This window comes from Thunnus maccoyii, chromosome 20 (assembly GCF_910596095.1).
Source record: "Thunnus maccoyii chromosome 20, fThuMac1.1, whole genome shotgun sequence".
Taxonomy (NCBI): Eukaryota; Metazoa; Chordata; class Actinopteri; order Scombriformes; family Scombridae; genus Thunnus; species Thunnus maccoyii.
In genome coordinates this window covers 18,219,338-18,243,000 of record NC_056552.1, presented here as the reverse complement: position 1 = coordinate 18,243,000, position 23,663 = coordinate 18,219,338, and the positions used below count along the sequence as shown (strand labels likewise).

General features: G+C 39.1%; 3 protein-coding genes across 14 annotated transcripts in view; 1 reads left to right on the top strand and 2 right to left on the bottom strand.

Annotated features, from left to right (window-relative positions):
* The window catches only part of LOC121887264 (myoferlin-like), a 26,990-nt gene extending 13,620 nt beyond the window's left edge, over positions 1 to 13,370 (top strand). For 7 of the 10 annotated variants that reach the window (XM_042397951.1, XM_042397956.1, XM_042397953.1 and 4 more), the window contains 36 exons: positions 269 to 446; positions 563 to 687; positions 835 to 944; positions 1,224 to 1,416; positions 1,648 to 1,803; positions 2,009 to 2,140; positions 2,374 to 2,537; positions 3,326 to 3,440; positions 3,610 to 3,712; positions 3,993 to 4,135; positions 4,388 to 4,555; positions 4,819 to 4,906; positions 5,044 to 5,121; positions 5,207 to 5,388; positions 5,678 to 5,836; positions 6,135 to 6,236; positions 6,325 to 6,486; positions 6,633 to 6,798; positions 6,885 to 6,961; positions 7,125 to 7,181; positions 8,037 to 8,048; positions 8,136 to 8,234; positions 8,428 to 8,556; positions 8,769 to 8,924; positions 9,018 to 9,109; positions 9,223 to 9,393; positions 9,517 to 9,665; positions 10,162 to 10,301; positions 10,391 to 10,479; positions 10,565 to 10,660; positions 10,915 to 11,056; positions 11,182 to 11,281; positions 11,377 to 11,570; positions 12,009 to 12,118; positions 12,341 to 12,488; positions 12,667 to 13,370. In XM_042397951.1, coding sequence (XP_042253885.1) covers positions 269 to 446; positions 563 to 687; positions 835 to 944; positions 1,224 to 1,416; positions 1,648 to 1,803; positions 2,009 to 2,140; positions 2,374 to 2,537; positions 3,326 to 3,440; positions 3,610 to 3,712; positions 3,993 to 4,135; positions 4,388 to 4,555; positions 4,819 to 4,906; positions 5,044 to 5,121; positions 5,207 to 5,388; positions 5,678 to 5,836; positions 6,135 to 6,236; positions 6,325 to 6,486; positions 6,633 to 6,798; positions 6,885 to 6,961; positions 7,125 to 7,181; positions 8,037 to 8,048; positions 8,136 to 8,234; positions 8,428 to 8,556; positions 8,769 to 8,924; positions 9,018 to 9,109; positions 9,223 to 9,393; positions 9,517 to 9,665; positions 10,162 to 10,301; positions 10,391 to 10,479; positions 10,565 to 10,660; positions 10,915 to 11,056; positions 11,182 to 11,281; positions 11,377 to 11,570; positions 12,009 to 12,118; positions 12,341 to 12,488; positions 12,667 to 12,705 — 4,524 coding nt within the window. In that variant the 3' untranslated portion in view covers positions 12,706 to 13,370. The remainder of the gene's footprint in view (positions 1 to 268; positions 447 to 562; positions 688 to 834; positions 945 to 1,223; positions 1,417 to 1,647; positions 1,804 to 2,008; positions 2,141 to 2,373; positions 2,538 to 3,325; positions 3,441 to 3,609; positions 3,713 to 3,992; positions 4,136 to 4,387; positions 4,556 to 4,818; positions 4,907 to 5,043; positions 5,122 to 5,206; positions 5,389 to 5,677; positions 5,837 to 6,134; positions 6,237 to 6,324; positions 6,487 to 6,632; positions 6,799 to 6,884; positions 6,962 to 7,124; positions 7,182 to 8,036; positions 8,049 to 8,135; positions 8,235 to 8,427; positions 8,557 to 8,768; positions 8,925 to 9,017; positions 9,110 to 9,222; positions 9,394 to 9,516; positions 9,666 to 10,161; positions 10,302 to 10,390; positions 10,480 to 10,564; positions 10,661 to 10,914; positions 11,057 to 11,181; positions 11,282 to 11,376; positions 11,571 to 12,008; positions 12,119 to 12,340; positions 12,489 to 12,666) is intronic. The other 3 variants (XM_042397952.1, XM_042397957.1, XM_042397950.1) reach the window with 2 other exon arrangements.
* Positions 6,684 to 23,663, bottom strand: part of LOC121887267 (alanyl-tRNA editing protein Aarsd1-like) — a 22,781-nt gene continuing 5,801 nt past the window's right edge. Inside the window, exons 1-14 of one of the 3 annotated variants that reach the window (XR_006092949.1) lie at positions 17,855 to 17,978; positions 17,207 to 17,335; positions 16,846 to 17,005; positions 16,608 to 16,665; positions 16,348 to 16,504; positions 16,119 to 16,235; positions 15,631 to 15,761; positions 15,462 to 15,528; positions 15,126 to 15,217; positions 14,912 to 14,966; positions 14,737 to 14,831; positions 14,496 to 14,656; positions 8,763 to 8,897; positions 6,684 to 6,789 (exon numbers count right to left, since the gene is read on the bottom strand). Coding sequence is in view for 2 of the 3 variants with exons in the window: in XM_042397963.1 (XP_042253897.1) it covers positions 14,518 to 14,656; positions 14,737 to 14,831; positions 14,912 to 14,966; positions 15,126 to 15,217; positions 15,462 to 15,528; positions 15,631 to 15,761; positions 16,119 to 16,235; positions 16,348 to 16,504; positions 16,608 to 16,665; positions 16,846 to 17,005; positions 17,207 to 17,335; positions 17,855 to 17,893 (1,239 nt within the window). In the remaining variant the exon portion in view is untranslated. Of the gene's footprint in view, positions 6,790 to 8,762; positions 8,898 to 14,490; positions 14,657 to 14,736; positions 14,832 to 14,911; positions 14,967 to 15,125; positions 15,218 to 15,461; positions 15,529 to 15,630; positions 15,762 to 16,118; positions 16,236 to 16,347; positions 16,505 to 16,607; positions 16,666 to 16,845; positions 17,006 to 17,206; positions 17,336 to 17,854; positions 17,979 to 23,663 lie in introns of those variants that run through there. The other 2 variants (XM_042397963.1, XM_042397968.1) reach the window with 2 other exon arrangements.
* Positions 19,023 to 20,764, bottom strand: LOC121887268 (kallikrein-1-like). The gene is made up of 5 exons (XM_042397969.1): positions 20,660 to 20,764; positions 20,295 to 20,457; positions 19,887 to 20,176; positions 19,664 to 19,803; positions 19,023 to 19,564 (listed from the first exon to the last, which is right to left on the bottom strand). The coding sequence occupies exons 1-5, from the start codon at positions 20,697 to 20,699 to the stop codon at positions 19,415 to 19,417; spliced, it is 783 nt and encodes a 260-aa protein (XP_042253903.1). The 5' UTR covers positions 20,700 to 20,764; the 3' UTR covers positions 19,023 to 19,414.

Genomic DNA, 23,663 nt, shown 5'->3' with positions numbered 1-23,663 from the left:
CTGAGTGATACCTGACAAGTGTGGTTCAATTCAGTGTCATTATGGATTCATAGGGACAGGGTGAGACAAGAAGTCCTTTAGGGAAGTTTGTAGGTGTTAATGGATGCAAATGAGATAGCAGGTGCTGGATCACTGGATATGATCAGCATAAAACTTGTAACATGAACCTTAAAAAGTCTTGTACATGGAGTGTTACAAAATGTTATTCAGTTAAAACCTCTCTTCTCTTTCCTTTACCTCTCTCTTCTGTTTCCTTCTCCTCCATTAGAAGTACCAGAGGAGGAGGAAGTACTGTCTGTGTGCGGTCTTCCACAGCGCCACCATGATACAAGAACCTGGAGAACCAATACAGTTTGAAGTCAGCATCGGTAACTACGGTAACAAACTGGACACCACCTGCAAACCACTGGCTTCCACCACTCAGTATAGCTGTGCTGTATTTGATGGTGAGTGATGAAACTCCAATCTGATGACATACTTTGTCTGTGCACTCACTGAAGATACATTTACAAGCTGCTTTCTTGTCAAGAGGCGTTTTTCAAATGGTGTGTTATTTTTCAAGGTAACCACTATTACTACCTTCCCTGGGCGGGTACCAAGCCGGTGGTTGTGGTTACCTCATTCTGGGAGGATATCAGCCACCGTCTGGACACTGTCAACATCATCCTCTACATTACTCACCGCCTGGTATGAGTTTATGATTTATTTCCTGTGGGGGTTGCAGCTAATAAAACATACTCCATTGTACAGATGTTTGGAATGTGTGCGTACGTGTTCGAGAGTGAGATAGGAACATGAGCGTAATCCTAGCCTGTTTTTTTTTCCTTGTTACAGCAATCCAACCTGGAGGCATTTAAAACTGCTATTTCAGCTAAAGTGTCTGACAACCAACTTGTAGAGGTGTGGCTGAAGTTGCTCAATCAGCTGATTGAAGACTTAGAAAGGTATGTAGAGCATATGGTGTTGCCAAAAAAAAAAAACCCAACAAAAAAGTTGTTCAGTTCAGTGCATCTTAAATGTCACAAAGTTAAATGAACCCAAGAGAGTCAAGAAAAAAGGCAAGAAAAAGTTTCAGCAAATAACAAATGAACCAAAAATGGCTGTATGTAGTAAGCCCATAAGGATGTAAGAGTTTACTGGGTAATTATTTAGTATAATCCCAGTTCGTACATTATTTTGATTTAAGAGAACTGAGTCCCATCTATGTCTCATCTGTCCCCCAGTTTCCCAACACCTGAGCTGGAGGGCCGATCCAACCTGACATCTCTGGACATCCAGTTAAAGAAGCTGCGAGACAGTGCCTTGACCACCATCAAGGAAGGAGCCAGACGCATGAGAGAGGAGGCCAGAGAGATCAGAGACACTCTAGCTGACATAGAAGCCTGGGCGGACAAACTTAAACTGCTGGCTGAGGAGGTACAAACACAACAAGCAAATGCTCTCACTTGAATGTGCTTTCAGTAACAATTATTTGTAGGTGAATGGAGAGGAGTCTTTCTACAATAGCAGTTCAAAACAGGGTGACAAAGTTTTCACCGATTGACCCTGGCAGGAAGTTGATTACAGTATTACTATTGCTTCATGCACAGTCAATCGATTATGCTACATTATGGATAAATAATGTTTTTCTCACTTTTTATCCTCCAGCCTCAGAACAGCATGCCTGACGTGATCATCTGGATGTTGCGGGGTGAGAAGAGGGTGGCCTACAGTCGCATCCCTGCTCACCAAATCCTGTACTCCACATACAGTGAGCAGGCTTGTGGACAAGACTGTGGCAAGACACAGACTGTCTTTTTACAGGTACACACCCGCAGTTCAATAAATAAATAAATGAAAGAAAGGTCAGAAAAATTGATTTAAAAAAATAAATAAATAAAATTTTTATTTGTCCAAACATCTTTTAGTGTCTGTCAGCTAAATTGCAGGGTATTTTGCTGTTGAAGTATTGCACAAGACTCCATTCATCTGAAATCAAAATGTTCATGTGATATTTTGTTCCCCTCAGTACCCCATGGACAAGAACAAGGGCTTGAAGGTGCCAATTAAGATTAGAGTGAACATGTGGCTGGGTTTGTCTGCACATGAGAAGAAGTTCAACTCTTTTTCGGAGGGAACCTTCAGCGTGTTTGCTGAGCTGGTACGTGACTCCTAAATATAATGCCCATAACAGAGCATGAGTATATTATTTCATATTTGTCACAATAAAAAAAATCATATTTTTGTATTTAAGAATTGCAGGAAATTGTTGAAGAATTTATTAAACTCACAAGAAAATTCTCCTTGAAATAATGATTAGAAATCTTTCTGTTATTGAAAACCAGTAAGTCAAGTCAGCACCTAAAATTAAACTTTGCGTCTTTTGCATTACAGTATGAGAACCAGGCCAAGGTATTTGGGAAGTGGGGAACCACAGGACTGGTGGGACGCCACAAATTCTCAGATGTAACAGGCAAACTGAAGCTGAAACAAGAGTACTTCATGCCCCCCAGAGGATGGGAGTGGGAGGACGAATGGTTCATTGACCCAGAGAAGGCGTGAGTATAACTGGAGACTACCTAACCATTTGGCATTCATCCCCTTCCAAAATGTAAAACATTGACCAAGAAGAAGACCTTGTGATTTGATATATTAGGATTCAGACCAGTTATGTTAAATTTTGATCTCACTGCTGGTTATATTAGTTGAATATGAACACACACATTCTTCAGATTGTGTGGACTTAAGTAGAGGAAATGGGCTGCTTTCTAGTGTTTACATTCCTCTCAAGCAATAGACCATGATTTTGATATCAAAGTACCAGCCTGTGCTGGGAAGCTGGAAATTATTTATCTTTGTCAACTCAAGAACAACCATTCACTGCACTTCAATCTTGACTCCATATTTACATCTATAATTGTTGGGTTTAGCATGTCAACATTCCTAAAAGTTGTATAACACAGCTGAACCATTACAGTATATAAACAGCAAAATTATCTGTCTAGAAGAAGAACACACATCAAGAAGAGCACACACCTTAAAGACGCACCTCAACAGTTTTATTTGAATAAGATTTTAGCTGGAGTGTAGCCAGTAGTTGAGTTACTCCCAACATGTTAACACAGTCTCTGTCAAAACATGCAAATCCTTTGCCCTCTCTCGATGCATTAACTTCGCCCTGTAAAAGTTGCACTTGTCTGCCAGGGTGTCTTTGGATACGACCACTTGGGGGCACCAAAGTGTGAATTCCAAATTCTGCACATAGAGGTTTTAAGTGAGCTTTGTAAAATAAATGTTCTCATATTTCACACACACAGATACAACATTCAGTGTATTTGTGTTTTAGTCTGTTGACAGAGGCAGATGCAGGACACACTGAATTCATGGATGAGGTGTTCCAAAATGAGACTCGCTTCCCTGGTGGAGAGTGGAAGGCTGCCTCTGAGCCCTTCACCGATGTGGTGAGAACAGCACACTGACATGCAAATCATTTGTAGGGTGGTTTCAAATAACACACACATAGTAACGTATAACTTATCCTACTATATGAGCAAGCCAAAACATGATGAAACTAAATAAATGAATTAATTAATGAATGTATGCAGTTAACTGAGATTTCATGTTGTACAGAATGGAGAAAAGAGCTGCAACCCTGGAGAGTTTGATTGTCCTCCAGGTTGGATTTGGGAGGACGAGTGGGCTGTTGATGTCAACAGAGCCGTGGATGATCAAGGTGCAGACATTTATCTAACCAGCTGATATCTAGAGAGTAGCATTTTGTTTTTCAAGCTGGCAATACGTAGTTACTCAAAAAAGCGGCATCTCTTATTTACAGTTCGTGCTTTTTTCCCACCTGGTTTTCCAGTGCTCTAATGCGATGTGATTATAGTTACAATACATTTGATTATAATTTCCAAACTCACGGGGTGGAATTCAAACCAAATGCTCTTGTATCCGAACTAAAATAAAACAAAGGAATACTAATTGTGTGATTGTGCACTTGTACTCTACAGGCTGGGAGTACGGGGTGACCATTCCTCCAGATGACAAGCCTCGGTCCTGGGTCCCTGCAGAGAAAGTGTACCATGTCCACCGCAGGAGAAGGCTGGTCCGACCTCGCAAGAGGGCTGCACTCCCTGCAGGAGCAGCTATGGAGGTCAGTATAGGACAGTGTGGTATACTGTGGTGTCATTCCTAGTTTGATTCCACCTAACTTTCCTTTAAATGCCATGCCGATTTTTGCAAAAACATTATTTTGATTATGTTACAAAGACTGATATCCATGTGTATCTGGATACCAGTTTTATTTTTCTGTATGTAATTGTGCACCACTTTTATTTTCAATTTAAAAAAAAAAAAAAAAAAAAAAAAAAAAAGGTTTGCGCTACATTTTTGTCTTTGCACACAGAGACGAGACCAAGGAGACCCAGAGGGCTGGGAATTCTCTTCACTGATTGGCTGGAAGTTCCACAGGAAGGAGCGTTCCTCAGATACGTTTCGTCGAAGGCGCTGGAGGCGGAAGATGGCACCAGAGGACCGCCTTGGATCTGCCATCTTCCAACTGGAAGGGGCGTTGGTGAGTATGGGGGGGGAAATCTGTTTTACTCTGAGTTGGACCTTAGACTTTAGACCTAGCAAACAGTCCATGTAGGTGAAGAAGGGATGGCGTGGAGTGATGGCATGGTGTTTGGTGACTCAGTGAGTCACCAAACATCAGGTATTTTCAAATATTTGCTTGTGTATTAAACACATATTCAGTGCCACGGCATGTTTTCATTTGGCTCTGTGTGACACATGAACATGTAAAAACTCTGAGATGTCCATTGGTTCACTCTGCAGGGTGTTGATACAGAGGAGAGAGGCTCCAAGGCCGACGCCACAAAATTGTTTGGTGCTAACACGCCCACTGTGTCCTGCTTCTTTGACAGTGAGTTATGAGAATGCAAATACTTAAACACACATACAGTATGTATGAATATATGTTACAGACATCTAAATGTAGCTAACTGTACACAACATGCACCTGTGATATTGTTACATTTTAATGGGATTTTTTCTCTGTAGGGTCATATATGTACCATCTGCGTGTCTATGTCTATCAAGCAAGAAACTTGACATCTTTGGACAAAGACAGTTTTTCTGGTAGGATGCTACTTTGTGGTCAAGTACTTCTTCCGATGCTTCCGATCAAGTTTGAACCATTTAACCACCTATTTTTCCTTCACAGATCCATATGCACACGTGTCCTTCCTGCATGTTAGTAAGACAACAGAGAAGCTGCAAGCAACGCTGAACCCAACCTGGGACCAAACTCTGATTTTCAATGATGTGGAGATTCATGGAGATCCACAGACTTTGGCTCATCGCCCCCCTGATGTTGTACTGGAGTTCTACGACTATGACCAAGTGGTAAGCAAAAGAACACGGAAAAAGCATTTCTAAAGCTAATCTACGCCGTTTGCGTGATTCGTATGATGTACCTTATGAAACATAGGTTTTTAGCAGATAAATGCTGTAGGAAATTCATTCAAAAAACACTTGAGAAAACTTGTTTTAAAAAAGCTTATTTGGTTCATTTATTTACCTACAGCTTGGCATTGTGACCCCAAGGAATATTTGCTCCATTTTTGTCTAAATGCTCTGGATTTGGATCTTAAAAGACTTAATATGTTAATGTCACATGTTATTCTCTGCACAGGGGAAGGATGAGCTGCTGGGCCGCAGTGTTTGTGCCCCACTGGTGAAGTTGAATCCAGAAATAGATCAGACACCCAAACTGCTTTGGCACCCCATCATCCAGAAGGGGCGTCAGGCAGGAGAGGCACTTGTGGCTGCTGAACTCATCCTTAAAGACAAGGTTTGCCCTGAAAGTAATGGAAAATAGGCTAAAATAGTCTTCTCCAAAGTATTGCCTACTTCAGAGGCAGACTGACATGGATATAGATTAGTAGGTTCACCGAAAGAATGTTTTTACCTTTTCAGTTTGTTTGTAGTAGAAAGGTTTTGTGTCTATTAATATATATCATGATATAGAGCGTTATCAAGATAATTTTTTGGTGACTACACATGGTCATTCATTTGTGTGATTAAATGTAAACTTAAAATGAAAAACAAAAAGGCAGGTGTAATCCATACTCTCCTCTCTGTCTCTGCAGTCAGGTGAGTCAGATCTTCCCCTGGTTCCCCCAAAGAGAGCAGAGAACCTCTACATGGTTCCCCAGGGCATCCGGCCTGTTGTGCAGCTCACAGCAATAGAGGTAATACAACGACCTCAGACACTGTTTCTCTCTGAGTTAACATATGTGATATTTCTAAAGCCTCATTGGTTTGTATTGCCGTGTCCAGATTCTAGCGTGGGGCCTGAGGAACATGAAGTCATACCAGCTGGCCACAGTGTCCTCACCCAGCCTGGTGGTGGAGTGTGGAGGACAGAGGGTGGAGTCAGCCGTCATCAAGAACATTAAAAAGAGCCCCAACTTCCCCGGCTCTGTCCTCTTCATCAAAGTGGTAAAATACAGCTAGAGTGTATTTGTACAATAACAAGTACCCTACAAAAATGGCTTTAATTAAAAATGTTCAACGTGGTTACAACTTATGTATACTATATTTTCATACCATTTAACTGTTTTTGGGCATCTTCTCTACACTTCTAGCTCCTTCCAAAGGATGAAATGTACACACCTCCCATTGTGCTGAAGGTGATCGACCACCGTCCATTTGGCAGGAAGCCCGTGGTGGGTCAGTGCACCATCACGTCTCTGGAGCAGTTCAGATGCGACCCCTACGTCATCACTGCAGAGGGAGCCATGTCTTCCAAAAGTAAGGAGGGGATACAGGATAAGTATCCAGACAGAATTAACACACACCCACAAAAAGGCCCTAACTCTCATATTGTCCTCCCACAGTGGCTCTCATGAGGGCATCTCCTGCCAAACATGTTGCTATCAACATGGAAGAAAACAGACCACTGCTAGAAGCTCAGGTAAACTTCTCTAAAGTGACTAATTCCTCATGTAGATTATAACAAGTAAGTGTATTTGATTATTGCTTTCTAAAATCATACATTAAGTTGGCTTATGTGTCTAAGAAGTGCAGAATTTGACTTTGGAGTCAAATTTGACAAGCTTTATTACTCTGGCTTACAGTTCATGTACAGCATGTCAGCTGCTGTCAACAAAATGGCTTCCCCCCCCTCCCACTTTGTATGTATGATTACTTGTTATAGCTTTCTAATTCACATGGCTGGGCACTAATGATACTGGAAGGCTGAGATCACTTAATCCACAGCACTACATCAAGGTCGACAACGACCTCATAATAATGTCACAATGCTATTAATCTACGTGTGTATGGTCACAAAAACTGTGATTGAACTTAATTTTATTGAATCATCTCATTGAATCATCAATTTAGTCAGCACATTTAATTGATGAAACGGGGGCGTAACATGTAAATGAGACCTGGAACAAATCAAATCTCTAACTAACATAGAAGTTAATTTAGCTATCGAACCATCAGCACCATGATGCAGCTGGGATATTCTGCTTTAACAAAAGACTGAAAACATTTTGTTGGTCTGGAATTAAACACAAGTCTCACAGGCCAGATATTAAACCCTTACTATCACTGTTATGTTGTGATTGAGAGGAGACTTCCCATTTTTCCACTTTACTGTTACTGAAAATGAAATGGAAAAACATTGCATTGGTCATGATTCAAAGCCAGGCCACACTCAGGCAGCCAAGAATACCACATAACCACCAGTATCATAGTGCAAGTGAAGGGACAGTTGGTGTAAGTGGGCCCTCTAGAGGCTTCTTCGTACAGTTGCACATTTTGCACCACTCATTGTTACGCCCCTGTGTCACAGATTTGTTTTCACCTTTGAAATTGCACCTGGGATCTCTTCTCTTTAATTCACTGTTTCACTGTCTTCTCTATATTTGTATCCTACTGCACTCTATGTGTGTGTTTTTGCATTTGTAACTGCTGTTTGTCTGTTTTATCTGTGACTTTTTGCCTATTTTGTGTCACATCACATGTTCCTTCTCCAAAAGCATATAGAGAAGGTGAGACAATATCACAAGATTTATTTACTTTATCAAGTGCAGAGAATTATGCTTGCAAAGGTTAAAATTATGCAATTCAATCATCAGGAAAAAGAGACAGTTGATTGGTGGAGTAAATTTTACGCATCAACTGGAGAGCAGGAGAAATGCGGCCCTTACCTCAAGAAAGGATATGACACCCTCAAAGTAAGTTTACTTCCTCACACAGTACAAACTCAACAGTAGGAATTCACTGGTGTGTTGTTGTGTATGGTAATAATCACAATTTGCTATATGTAGTAAAACATTGTCATTAATAATTGCAACTAAATATCATAAATTGAAGAGACGCTTCTCTTTAGAAGCTGTAGAAGACTTATATGGGACTGTGTATTCTCAGGTGTATGAGTGTGAACTGGAGGATGTCCCAGAATTCAAAGGGCTGACTGATTTCTGCAACACCTTCAAACTGCAGCGAGGCAAGAATGAAAACGGGGATGACGACCCCTCTGTTGTTGGAGAGTTCAAGGTAGTGTGTCCCCAGTTTTATTGGTGCTTAATATCTTTTGATTACAACATACTTTCCTACTGGAGGATCTATAGAAAGTAAAGCTTTAAAATGAGTCTCCTTGGCTCAGGATCAAGCCCAGTACTTAAGATTTACTGTTCTAGACAATCATATAAGAATAATAAAGAAAAACTAAACTCCGGTTGTGTGTGTATGTGTTCTTGTACCTGCAGGGTTCATTCAAAGTGTACCCTCTGTCAGATGACCCAGGTGTTGCTCCTCCTCCCCGTCAATTCAGAGAGCTGCCAGAAAGCGGGCCTCAGGAGTGTCTGGTCAGGGTTTACATAGTCAGGGCCATAGACCTGCAACCCAAAGACAATAACGGAAGAGTGAGGATGAATCTATATTACCAGTAATAAAACCAGCAGAATTCAAAACATGTGGACCAGTATGTTTGAACTTGTGCTCTCTGTCCTGCTCAGTGTGATCCATACATGAAAATATCACTGGGAAAGAACAGGATTGAAGACAGAGACCATTATTTGCCCAACACCACCAGCCCTGTGTTTGGAAGGTATTTGTGATGAAGGAATGGATGAATTTAAACAATGTATTATATAGCATATCATCCTTAAAGGATAAATGGAAAATCTGTTGCGCCGTCTCACTTCCCTTTGTTTTGTTTAGGATGTTTGAGATGACGTGTTTCCTGCCCCAGGACAAGGACTTGAAAATCTCTGTGTATGACTATGATCTCCTGACCCGCGATGAGAAAGTTGGTGAGACGGTGATTGACCTGGAGAACCGCTTCCTGTCCCGGTATAATGCCTACTGTGGCCTGCCGCAAAGCTACTGCATGTAAGGAAACTGTTGGGTAATCTTAAAGCTGAGCAGGAAAATGCACTTGAATGCGAAAAATGATTAATACTTAAGAAAAACATGCAGTCAGGATCTTTACTTTCATTTTTCTCTTAATCTCAGTTCTGGTATCAACCAGTGGCGTGACCAGATGAAGCCGTCTGAGATCCTGGAGAACCTGGCTCGTCTAAAAGGCCTGTCCAAACCCAGGACTGAAGACAATGGCACATCACTAACCTTCAATGGAAAAGATTACACGCTGGCTCAGTTTGGTAATGACAATGGTTTATGAGTTTACTAGTGTGAATGAGTGTGAATTAATCTTATTTTGATTTGATTGCTGGTTAGTGAGGGTGAGTTACAGTTACACCCCACACCAGTTACAATGGTTTTCTTTATATACAAACCTTCTCACAACTTTGTTTTTAGAGAAGCATTAAGTAATTAAAGGGTTTTTTGTTTGCCTTTATGGGATTTGCAACACTGTATGTCTTTGCTTGCAGTTTATTTAATAAAAAAGAATATTTTTCCCACAAACTAATATTATTAGCAAGCTTAATAAAGTAGGTATTTAACAAAAATATTAAAATGCGAGAATATTTAGAGACTTTGAAGAATCTTGAATTTATAATATGCAGAGTTTTTGTAATATTTGTCATTGGTAATAAGTCAACAATACTATAGAACAAACAAACAACAAACGATATAGAAAAAAGTGTGCAACGATACAACGTGTCTAAGTAAGGTGCCATGTGTTTTCCCATCCAGAGGACAACAAGGAAATTCATCAGCACTTGGGTCCAGCCAGAGAACGACTCTGTCTGCACGTGCTCAGAACACAGGGACTTGTCCCTGAACATGTGGAGACCAGGACCCTCTACAGCACCTTCCAGCCAAATCTCTCTCAGGTTAGATGTCAAAGACACACACACTGTATCTACACAATCAATGCTCGTTCCCATCCACCCTCTGTAACATGTATATTGTGTCATCACAGGGAAAGCTTCAGATGTGGGTGGATGTTTTCCCCAAAAGCATCGGCCTGCCTGGAGGTCCTTTTGACATCACACCACGCAAGCCTAAGAAGTAAGCGCTGTGCAGATCCCCAGTGCTTCATCACCAGTCACATAACATGCCACTGAGCTAACATCCACTGTGTTTGAATGTTCAGGTATTTCCTGCGTGTTGTCATCTGGAACACCACAGATGTGACTCTGGATGAGACCAGCATCACTGGAGAACACATGAGTGACATCTACGTCAAAGGGTACGCTTGATTGTTCATTCTAATTAATGTTATCCTCTGAATTTTATATAGGCTATACTGTTTGTTCAATGTGTTGGTGAACCTTTGAAGTGAAGGTGACACTGTAGTCTTGACAACTATTTCTACACTTCTTTTTTGGTTGTTTTGTGGATTTTAATTACATTTTTTATTGATTACTCCTGAAGCAAAATTGTATAATAGACCTTAACTGCATTGGGACAGTGAATGATAACAGGTGTTGTTTCTTGTGCCAGCTGGATGCCAGGCATGGAGGAGGACAAGCAGAAGACTGATGTTCATTACAGGTCTCTGGACGGAGACGGCAACTTTAATTGGAGGTTTGTCTTTGACTTCGACTTCCTGCCAGCGGAGCAACTTTGCCTTGTGTCCAAGAAGGTGAGGCTTGGTTTAAGTATCTAGAAGAAAGAGCATTTTAATGCTGTACAGATGAAAAAATTAAGACCAGTGTTGTTGAAATTGATAATCTATAACATGGTTTTACATTTTACTTTATTCAACAGGAGAACTTTTGGAGTCTTGACAAAACCGAGTTCAGGATTCCCCCCAAGCTGATTGTTCAGATATGGGATAACGACAAATTCTCACTGGATGATTACCTTGGTAAGATGCTTCAGGAATGCTTTTTCCACTAGTTTGATTTATCTTTAAAACACAAAATCTGACAGTTGTAATGCAACGCTGTGCTGTGATCTCAGGTACACTGGAGCTGGATTTGCGTAACCTGATTCCTCCTGCAAAGACCCCAGAGAAGTGTTCTCTGAAGATGATGGATGTTCTGGAAATGGAAGTTCCACACAAGATGGAGAATGCCAAGTCTCTGTTTGCTCAACAGTCAGTCAGAGGCTGGTGGCCCTGTTCCATCGAACAGGATGGGAAGAAGGCCCTAGGTGTAAGTATGGGTTGAGACTGCATTATTTGAATGATATTGGCTTGTTCAAACTTGTACTGCAAATTAATTAATAACAGGGTTGGAATCAGTTTTAGGTAAACCCACAAGAGGAAAGACACACCTCCTGCTTCTGGTTCCAGCTTAAAAAATGACTTGTTCTTATTGGTCAAATGAGTTTCAACATATTTACACTAAGTTCATCTAAAATGAGAGCAGCAGAGGAAAAAGTCTGTGTTTTCTGAAATAGACATGTTAGTCTGCTAGTTTTTGGTACTGAATGCTGCAGTTAATACTCATTTCTCTTAAACTATAAGTTATCTGCAGAAGCTTGATGTATCAATTTCTGCAACATTCAAATATTCCAAAATTGTTAGAGGGCCTCATCTTTAATGCGTTATTGTTGTATTAGGCTAATCTTGTCTACTTGTGTGTTTATAGGGCAAAGTGGAGATGACATTGGAGATTGTCAGTGAAGCAGATTCAGATGAGAAACCGGCAGGAAGAGGCAGGGACGAACCCAACATGAACCCAAAACTGGACCCTCCGAAGTAAGAGCTCACAATGACAAACACAAATTTTCACACATACTGTCAGTCAGTGAAACATGTCTTATTGTGCATTCTGTAGACTGGACCTTTTTTTAATTAACTGCATATTAAACTCCATCTCTTTAGTTGGAGTGAATAATGGAAAGTGTAGTTTTACATTTTACACGTGTACTTTCAGAAAAATACACTAAATCACACTCTCTTATCCTTCATAACCAACAGGCGCCCAGAAACATCTTTCTTTTGGTTCACCAACCCCTGTAAGACCATGAAGTTCATTGTGTGGCGAAGGTTCAGGTGCCTCTTCATCGGACTCATCATTCTCTTCATAGTGCTTCTCTTCCTCGCCATCCTGTTGTACTCTTTACCGGTAAGGGCCATCTGGGAATATTAGTTATACATTCTATGTATTCTGAAATCATTTTGGTTCAGTTAGTATAACCCAAAGTGGTTCCAAATAGACATAAATGTTCACTGTTATTTGGAGGATGTAAGCTGTAAAATGTTGAGGTTCTTTTTCATGAGTTGTTCTCTTTTCCCTTTTCCAGAACTACATCTCCATGAAGATAGTGAATCCACTAAGATAACGCCACAGTGGAGGAAATGGTGGTTAAAATGTCGACGAGATCACAATAACTGGGCACAACTACTGCTAAACCATCAATATCTTTTTTACTGCATATAGTGTTTTATAAAAGGTCTAACTAAATGGGAAGGGGTGCTTGCACATTTGCACTATATCAACATATCTTATCATGATCACAAACTGTGACAGACTTGTGAGCAATACATTGGAGAACAGGACGTCTATCTGACTGACTGCTTATCACACACACACTGAGTGGTCAGAAAATAGAAACTGTACACTGTAATGAAATCCAGTATGTAACACTCACATTTTTTTTTGTTTGCTGACACTGTATGAAAGGTGTTGATTGAACTTTATGGGGATTTTCAAGCTGTTGTTAGTGCACATTATTGTAAGGGGTTTCTGTATAAGCATACTTTATATAAATGAGGTGACAAACAACAATCAATGATGATAGGTTTCACCAAGGTAGTATTTATTGCAGGACAGTTGTATTTGATTTCATTACAGTGTATGTAAGTTTCTATTTTTCTGGTCACTCAAAGTAATCCTGCCAAATACCAGTAAAGAAAGATTTATTACCAACAGTCATGTCAAGTGTGTCTGTCTTTTGTATATTACAATTTAACATTTTATATTTTAAATTAAATATAATAAACTTCATGTGTTGATGCTCTTTATTGTATTACTTTGCAGGAAAAATACATGTTCAATGTGTGTAACAGAGCAGTTTTATTAGCAATATGAGCAGTAGGAGTATGAAAGGGGGATTTTCGCCATTAAGAACTCTTCATTGTTTGTACCTCTTCTGCAGACTGAGGTGTGCTTGAGCCAGGCAGTTATATAAGGTCTAAATGTATTCCTTTTTGGTCTGATCACAGAAAAAAGTTTTTGTATATAAAAGTGTTTTTATATTTATATTATGGTTTTTACAGATGGGTTTTTAAATGACTTAAACACAAATTAATTAAACACATTTAGTGACAGAACATGAATCTTTGAGAGTCATTAGGTAAACTCTCGGTATTGGCTTTTAAATGTATTGATTCCCTATAGTGATATTGTTGTAATAAATCTTTGGACCTCAGTTGGAAAAAGTTTCAGATCAGCTCAAGAAAAAACTTCTCCTTGGTGTCCAAAAAAGATCATCAGGAAAAAAAGGAGAGCAGTTTACAGTGCACACAAGGTTCACCAAACTTACTCTGAGTCATTGAGGTCAGTGCCCCTGCTTTTATACCATTTGACTTGCATAGGACACGCCTATTGTCCAACCTCTTCATACTTGACCAATTACACCATTATAATCTCTTTACATCACCTGTTGCAGACCCAAAATCCTAAAAATAGGTTTTGGGTGAGCCTGTACATGTTTGCTTTGTCCAGACATGTCCTTTTACTTTTTTAAAGCTGTTCAGGTTTATTTTACACCATTATTTCCAATTCTTCTTCTGGCTTTATTTTTTAAAGTTATTCTCGCCAATTTTTCACCCTTATTTCTTGATTCTTTCTTGAGGTTATTTTTAAAAAATAATGTTTAATACAGACATGCTTACAATTTCATCAGTTCCCTGAGTGTGATTATGTTTAACATATTATGTGCCCTTTCATTGATTACAAAGTTCTGTGAAGTGTACATACATTATGATGATGATGACAATGCTTCATATTAATAACAATTGACCATACTTATGCTTACAATTTAACATATTGATAATCATATGTTGCCATTTTGTTCCCTTCAGCACTTCATAAGTCTTGAAAAAATATACCACAATATATAATATTTACTTGTACTGAAGTATTGCTGGGTTTATTCTTCTTCTGAGGTGTGATGTTTGCAGTGCTGCTGCAGTAAAGCCTCCACCTCCCCTCTTCGTGCCATATTGTTGGCTTTGCCTTGGAAACGTCCATTTTTTCCTGCCCCCTTCCCTTGGAGCAGCTCTAACACCCTGGAGAACACAGATAGATACATACAATAACATTTGTTCAGTAGAGTTATAAATAAAAAAAAAAGGGTGGTGTCTCTTACCGTGGCCCCATCTCTGTCACTGGTCCGCTTGGTCCAGCCAGCAGAAACAAACCAGGTCCCTTCTCCTCCCCAACAGTCAGGAAAACCAAAGTTTCCTAAGAAAAGACAAAACAAGGCTTAACAAAATTATTTAACTGCTAATACTAAGAACTAACCAGTCATGTTATATTCTTACCTCAGTGTTTATTTCATTGGCGATGATATTCATGAATTCATTGTCACCCTCTTTTCTGTCGGAGGGGGAAAAAAAAAACATTTTTATCTGAAACACTCATATTGATGCTCATCATGTCTGTCATGGATATGTTTATTTTCAAGATGCTTAACATCGGGGTAATGTAATGCAGTACCTACAAACCAGCCCTTTACCTTGAAGAAGAGTCTCTTACTTGTGTAAACTGAAGAAGTTGCCCCTATGGGGGTCATTCTTAAAGCTCTGAGCGATAAGGACGGCCATGTCTCGTAGAAGGCTCAAGTTAGTCTGTCAAAGATGGTTGATGATTATGGTTAGGGAGTCTACCTTACAGTATTTTGCAGCAAATATGTGATAACAGAGAGTCTCAATTGAAGCGGGGCTCTCTGTGCTTAGTGACCTCTTCTGGCAACTAGTGGGAATTGCAACATAGGCCAACAAAGCCTAACTTGCTGCAATAACTGCAATACTGGTCTATTATAAATTTGTTTTGGTTCCAAAAACATGACAACAACATAGGTATTTCACTTACTTTCTGTAGTAGCTTAACAGATTTCTGCAACTTGTCGACTGCCTCAACATGCTCATCTGGTCCAGTTCTGTTGAACAATGGAGGAAGTGTATTTTATTTTCACTTCAAGCTCTGTGAATAAGTTTAACTCACACTGGTGATCTTTTGCTGATTCAGACCATTAACTCACTTCAAAAGAGAAACCAAAGACCGTTCCGTGCTGAAACTTTTCTCAGCATACTTCAAGATCCTGTTTCCTGCCAGGAAGATCAGATTGGTTTTGTTTTTCTTTCCTTTCTCAGTGCCCAGAAGCTTTATCACCTAAAATCCAGATGAGGAAAAATTAAGCATACAATGATTCATTTCTTGGAATCACTTGGAGGTACACCTAGGACATTGTGTTACAAATATGACATGTGAATATATGTTAAATTTGTACTGTTTTTTCCCCACTTTTTAATGCCTACAATTTCCATGATAGAAAATGTGTGTGAGATTGTGTAGTCTAACGGATCAGGACAGAGTAGCAGATTTTACTCTTATAATTTTTTTGACTGTATGTACAATTTCATGACATCAGAAGTCTTTAAAATGATCCAAATGTCACACGAGACACATCTAAGCGCTTGTGTGCCTGCATGTGTGTGCCTGCATGTGTGTGAGAGAGTGAATTTGTACCTGTAAATGACTGAGGTTTGACACATGGGTTCCACAACACATGTTGGCATCGATACCCTCGATATCAATGATCCGAATGGGCCCTGCATGGTCCTCTGGCAGCCCTCGACTCCTCACCTGGTTCACAGACACCAATCACGTCACATATTGTACATGTAAAATGTTTTTTTATTTTTTTTCTACTTTTTTTTTAGCACCAGTACGTTCAATATCTATAGTATACACAAACCTTTTCCACAGCAGGATCATCAATAGAGAGGAGCTGAACAGTGACGGGGACATGGGCTCTGATCTTCTCATTTATGGCTTGTTCCAGGGCTGAGAGCTGTGCGGGTTTTACACAGGGAGTGTCCAGTTCAATGGTGCTTCTCTGACGCCCTAGTTCCCTGAGAAAAAAAATCCAAATAAGATGGTCCATAAGTTTTTATGGTGACAGAGGAAGGGGAAATAATTTTGGTGAGGTGTATAATCTGTGCAGTGGGGATGTACCAGGATGTGGTCTTGAATCCAAACATCGTATCTGCCAAAGCTGTGATCAAATGTTGACCTAAGAGTAAGAAGGAAAGCAATCATATGTGACAGGTGTGTGAAAAACAGCCAAAACAAAACAGATGTGCAGATGCGTTTACTGTCAGATGATAGTCATGCATTCATGGTTCAGTTTTGAAAACGAGTCACTTCGTACTGAACGCACACAGTCTGACTCCATCCAGCGAGCAGTTCTCACCTGAGTGTTGCTGCATATGGTCAAATCTCCTCTCCCAGTCCACCTTCAATAGCACTTCCTGACCCACCTCCAACGATGAGCACACAAAGTGTATGGCGTCTGGCCCCTGCCTTGTCACCCTCAAAACTTGGACATCTCCGATCAGGCCATGGTCATCTGGCTGATGGAGGACCAAACCGCACACGGAAAGATTGAGAAACAACACAATACTACATGTCTTTTGTTTAATGACTTCTTCACTATTCCTCCTGATGTACAAGTGCAACATCCCAATATATATAGAGATTGGATTTATAGATGGATTACAGAGTGGACTTTGGAAATTGAAATAGATGAGTAACATTTTGGAAATCCATCTTACTTGGCCACCTCCCTCAGGAAACAAGATGGTGTCTTGGAGCTTCACATTGAAGCCTTTGAGTTTTTCTTTCTTTCCATTGATTTCATGTTTGAGCTCAGCTGGGCAGCAGGAAACTACAGAGGTAACAAACTAAAAGGAAAAGCGTGACATGAAAACATAAACCTGCCAAGAGGAGGAGGAGTGTGACTGGCACACAGCTGTTGAAGGGTTTAGGATTTCAATCTTAATATAAATCTATACTGCGGTCTGCAGAGTTTACACAAAAAAACATCTGACAACAAGAGAAGCGTACATGCATGCATCTGAACCACGATATAACTTGGCGTCACTGCGTAAAGTTATAAAGTTTAATGTTTCCACTGCGTTACTGAGATCTGAAAATACTATATTTTACCTCTAGTTTCAGACTGACAACGTGAATGTGAGTAGCTAGCTGTATTCTGCTGTTGTGTAAAAATGCGTATAACTCCACAAATAACGGTACCAAACAAAAAGTGAGATAATCACAATGAGTAGCTAACTGGAAACAGTTACTTTAGCAACTATGCTAACCACTTCTGCAGAGAAACAATGTCACATTTCCGTCAGTTGTTTCCGCGTGCTTTTGAACAGTTAAGCGTTGACAAACTGTCTGAAACACTTTCATACCTCTTTCTGATAGCAGTCTCGTTGACACTGAAAAGCCATTCTTAGATGTTTTTGGGAGAAACCTTAAGTCCGTCACACAAGAACTGACTGTTCTTCTTCTTCGGTTTTACTAGCGGACTGAACGTTAAAGGTGCATGCCGCCACCTACTGTTCTGGATATGTAACATCACGACTTTAAACAACACAAACTAAAAAAAACTTTATAAAGAAGTTATATTCCAGATATTACACCTGTTCCGTTTAAATATTTAAACAAAGCCCTTTGAACTTGTAATTGTTTATCCCCTGTCTCTAACAGACCTTTGACGCTCCCTTTACCCTCTTCTCTAATAGACAGGCTGGAAGGCTTTCTCTGTGAGAGAGAAAGCCCGTGAATGACAGAAATAAAACGTTATTTTCTGATTGTTTCACGGCGGTCACACTCTAAAGCACAAATAAACGAGCATCAAACACTGAGGAGACAGACGCTCTTTTGGTGCAATTTGGACACGCGACACGTTTAATGTTAATAAACTTTGAATAAAGTGAACAGTGAGCCGCTCAGCTTTGCCTGGGTGCAGCGGGGCTGTTTGAAATAAACACCGTCACATGAACTCAGACAGTATGGCACAAATATGTGAAGAACAAAAAAGCTACAAAGACTTGGAATATTTTAAAGGAAGTACATTTTATTTGAACTCTAAAACCACTCACAATGAATGGACTTTGGACTCCTTGTACAAAGCTGGGTTTTTTTTTTTACTGTTTTCGTAAGTGTTATTAGGCCTATACCTCTTTGTTGTAAATAAAGAAAGTTTTTAAAAAAAAACTGGGGGAGTGTCAACTGCCATCTACTGCAGGTAGTACACTGACTATGGATAAGTACCTTATACACTTCACTGAGTGCATTAAAAAGCAGTGTTTACTGTGAGCAGTGTGTTAACAGTGTAGATTTTCTAGTGGTTTACTATCGGTGGTATTCTGACACACTGAAGTCTTAAATAGTGAATAGCAGTGTTAGAGTACAAGGAGAAAGTGATGTACTATGTTGTATATACAGTATATGGCTGTAGCCACAACTACAGTATAATGGTGATACAGGTTGGCTTCATACTATTGGCCTTATCAAACCCATCTGGAAATCAGACAATCAAATGTGCTTTAAAGAAATGACAAATAACGCATGGACTGTGGGAAATCACATCTTTTTATTCATGGAAAAAAATGGATTTACCGACTGTATAGTGGGAGAAGAATGGTTATAATATGGGAATATCCAAATCATGCTTTTCATTTCAATCATATATTGAAAAAGATGAGAAAAAGAGAGAATTGGATTACAGATATCTTTAAAACATTTTGTTTGCTTCAATTATAAAATATTTTATCTACACAACGTTGAGTACAAAACCAGCTGGCATTAACTCTCCTGTAATCGTTTCAGTTTTACTCTAAAGTCAACTACTGACATAATTAAATTGGTTTGACAAGTAATAATGCTTATAAATGAAAAAATATAAGATTGATATTTACTTTTTAAGTCCGTTTGTGGTCTCGGTCTTAACCTGTTAACCGGTTTACTCATGCATTGTCGCGCATGGTTTCTTCAATCCACTTGAGGTAGTAACAGATATCCAGCATTACAATCGTTTTTGCACACGTATCAACAGGTTCGCTGACAACGACCCCATACAAGATATCATTATACTCCACAGCTGTACCTGCATCACCCTGGAAGAGAGACATCATAGGTGTGATCAGTTTTCATGTGTGATAGCATGAAAATGAACAAAAGAAATAAAAAAATAAAAAAATAAAAAGTTTGCTTACAGCACAGGACTCCACGCCAGATTTAAAGGCACACATGGTGGTAGCTTCATCACTGAAGTATTTCCCATCAGGTTTATCATTTTCATGACACTCAGCAATCTCTGTGTTGGCACACTTCAGCTTTTTGGGGTCTTTGGTATCTGAGGGTTCAAAACAAAACATCAGATAAGTGACTTCTATGTTCAAAAGGCAGAGCTGAATCTAGTATCTTGGTGCTACTCACTTTTTGGGTCGGCCGTCTTTGCTCCCCAGCCTCCAATTTCAACCTGCTGTTTCAGCTCGGGCCTCTTACACTCAGCGGTAGGAAGTTGGATGGTGGGAAGTTTAGGGGACACATCCTCGTTCAGTTTTATGAGCATGATGTCGTGGACTTGCTCATCTTCGCCTTTGAAGGTAAACTGTTGCTTTTCCGCGATTTTTTGCTCTGTTTTTACGGACTTTCCTTTAAAGAAGGATTTTATTGACTTAAAAATTGACTCATCATAGTTTAAGGCAAACTTCAGTGTCACAAGCCTGCAAAAAACACAAGGGAAGAACTTATTGTCAGGGGATTGATACAGGTTGATGCCAGTTTTCCATCATTATAAAACACACCACAACTGCATCATGTGGGATGCTGGATGTTTCTTACCGTTCTGCGCAGTGAGAAGCAGTGATGACCCAGCGGGTGTTGAGCAGAGCTCCTCCACAGGGTCTCCCCCCTTTGACAGTGTCTATCTCGACATGGTACTGCCTCTCCTTGTTACAGGATTGACTCCCAACGATCCTCTTCTCGATGGCCCCTGATGCAGCACCTGACATACAGAAGAACAGATGAGATTACTTTTAGGTTCAGCTTCAATTCTTGTTTTTGCATGCATTTTATTTGCAAGTATGTCAGTGCATCTGTCAGACAATTACATCAAAGATAAAAAAACAACTTCTTCCTAAGCAATGGAGATATGTTTTTAAAAATAAAAATCTGAATGTAGTGTAGTTAGAGGAGGAAAAACTCACCAGCAAGCAGCAGAATAAGAACAAAACAGCTCTTCATCATGGTCCCTTTGGATGTGGATTACTCCGTATGGCTCACTGGCTGATGCTTCATCTTTTTATATCAAGTATCAGACTTTGCAGGGGGTTTTTTATTGGCTGCTGCTGTAGATAAAACTTGTGTGTCACAGTCATAGGTGGCCATCAGCACACTCCCCTCAGCCCTTTCATCACATGACTTGTATGGCAAATGCAGCTGCTATTGAATTTTTTTTTTTTTTTTTTTTTTTTTTACACCAATACCATAGATGAGCACCTTTCTTTTAAACCTCCTAGTGTCATAAAACTTTGGGGGATTTTCAGATGAATGTATTTTAAAATGTATCTATATTTATCTTTTACTCAGAAATAGCACTTTGGCTTCCATATTTACTACATATGTGCTTCCATCTCTTAAAACTCTACATTTTCATTCAAAACTTGCAATTTTAGTTAATACTGAATAATGCGTTTTTCAAATGAAACATTATTTACAATAGCATGTCAATGTATTTTTTAACATGTTACACTAAATTGATCAGTACTACTGTATACTGTTAATACTGTACTGTAAATCAATAAGTCTGGAGTCCTTTTTACATTATACTTAAGTCAGATGACTTAGGTATTAACCAGCAGATGAGTCTTATATGTTTTACAGAGTTGCCATTTAAATGATGGTCAGTGATTTGCTATTTATATATAGCAAGTACAGCATGCAATATGAGCATCTTTTGCTGTTTCTTTATCATTTATACGTCACTTGAGGTGACATGATCTTGGAAAATATCAGTCATCAGGTCTTAATGAAGGTGAAAATGTAGCCTTGTAAGATTTTGGTGTGGGGCTGTTTCCTGGACATTTCTGCCAGTTAAATATCAGTCCACTTCTTATATCTATGTGGGAGAGCATAACTACTTGAAATACTATTTGAAATCACAACTGCATACAGTATGTTAACTGTAACTGTAATACAAGTGTAATGAAAAGCTGTTTATGACATTATGCCAGACATTGAAACAGTTTAATGTTCTGTGGTAAAAAAAAAAGTTAAATAGTGAATGTTAAAACCTTCATCACAGTTTCATATTAACTATTCATTTGCTCTCCTCAGAATTATGTCTTTGAACGAGAGCAAAGTGAAGTATTTTGAATATTCTGATATGCTTTATCAACGTCAACGGTCCTGTGTGGAAGAGAATTTCAAAAATGTGACCAAATGCAGTCACCCTCAGATATCCCGTCACATTTGACTAGACATCAGTTTCCTCTTTGCTTATCTGTTGAAGTACACCGTAAAACATGATGGCCAGTGTAATAATTGTATTACACTACTATAACCTCCATACATTGTGTAGACACTGTTATTTGGAGGGTATACCATTGGTATGACCGTGCTTGACCCCTGTTTTGCTTTACTTTACAATATACAATAACTGATCACAAAAAAATAGTTACACCAACCAAATTCCTAAAGAAACACATGTCTCCATAGTGGTAATAAAAGCAATCTTCATTTTCTATCATCAATAAAGCCTATAATTATATAAACCTTTCACAAATTTGCTCAGCAGATCAGAATGAAACTAAATGAAAATTAACAACAAAAACATTCATCCAATTCATAAAATCAAAAAACATTTTCTCTCCAGGTACACAGACTTCAGAAAAAGGGACTTTTTACACAATTAGGCAAAGCTTTCTGACAAAACAAAGCAGAGGTTGTCCACGATAACTAACAGCAACTCTGAAAACACAATGACATATAACAAAAAAACCAAAACAAAACATGTCAGAACACTTCCTGCATAAAGGGAGAGTCCATGTTCATCACTGAAAACAGGATTGAACTGGTTTGAACTCGCTGCTGGTGGAGCTGTTGGGGCACATAAAGATAATCTCGTCTCTCATCAAAGGGCTTCCCCCTTCTGTAACTGTCTTTTAACATTATTGTGATTAATCATCCACACTTTTTTACTTGATTTGTATGGTTACTTTGAAACATGATGAGCAGGTCCAGACTAAAAAAATAAAGAAATAAAATTTCTTCTACCTAGTATGGAAAATAATCTTTGAAATTTGAGTTGTTCTGCTGAAATCTCTGGAAAACTTTTCAAATCATAAACCACTTTGTTTGTGTAGCTCACAAACTCTCCTGCAGGTCCATTATAATAACCAAAGCATTTTATAAACCCAGAAAACTCCAAGACATGAAAAAACATGCTGGTCCTACAAGGAAAAGAATATAAAATAATGAACTGCAGTATAACATCTTATTTTACATTTGAATTGAATTGTTTTGACAAAACCTGTATAGTGTAATGCTAATAATGTTTCTCTTGTATCTAAAAAATACACACTGTACTGTATATTCTGTATATGCAGCATCATTGAGGTTATTGTGTCATTATGTTAAGTTATATTTTTAAACCCAGCTTTTTATTATTTTAGACACATTTTACTAAAATGCAGCATGTTGAAAAACTTCAGGATACTGACTGAAATAAAGAACAGGTCATGCAGGATTTAATGATGATACGGAGGCAGCTAAACTTTGAATTTCACTTCTCTGCTGCACACCTGTCTTAGTAACGGCAAACACAGAATAACACACCCTTTGTGTTTTAATGACCAAAAGTTCATTCAAATACAGTGCACTACAAAGATAACTGTCCATTCTGTATTCTTGGACTGCTGATTAGAAACCACACCAATATGGAAATCATGGCCTTTACAACCTAGTGAGTCACTGTGGGTATTAAGTCAAATACTTCTAACTTCTAAATAAAGCAGCATACCTGGAAAATAATATAGATCATCTGTGCTGTACAGACAGTTTAAAACACAAGGCAACAAAATAAAACATTTGTCATTTATGATGCCTAATATTAGTTTATGTTTGAGCTCAACCACGCAATTTCCAGTCTAGTGCAGTCTAGTGCTGAATAGTTCACATCAACCGGTTTGCAAGTGCTTCGAGGAAATGTCT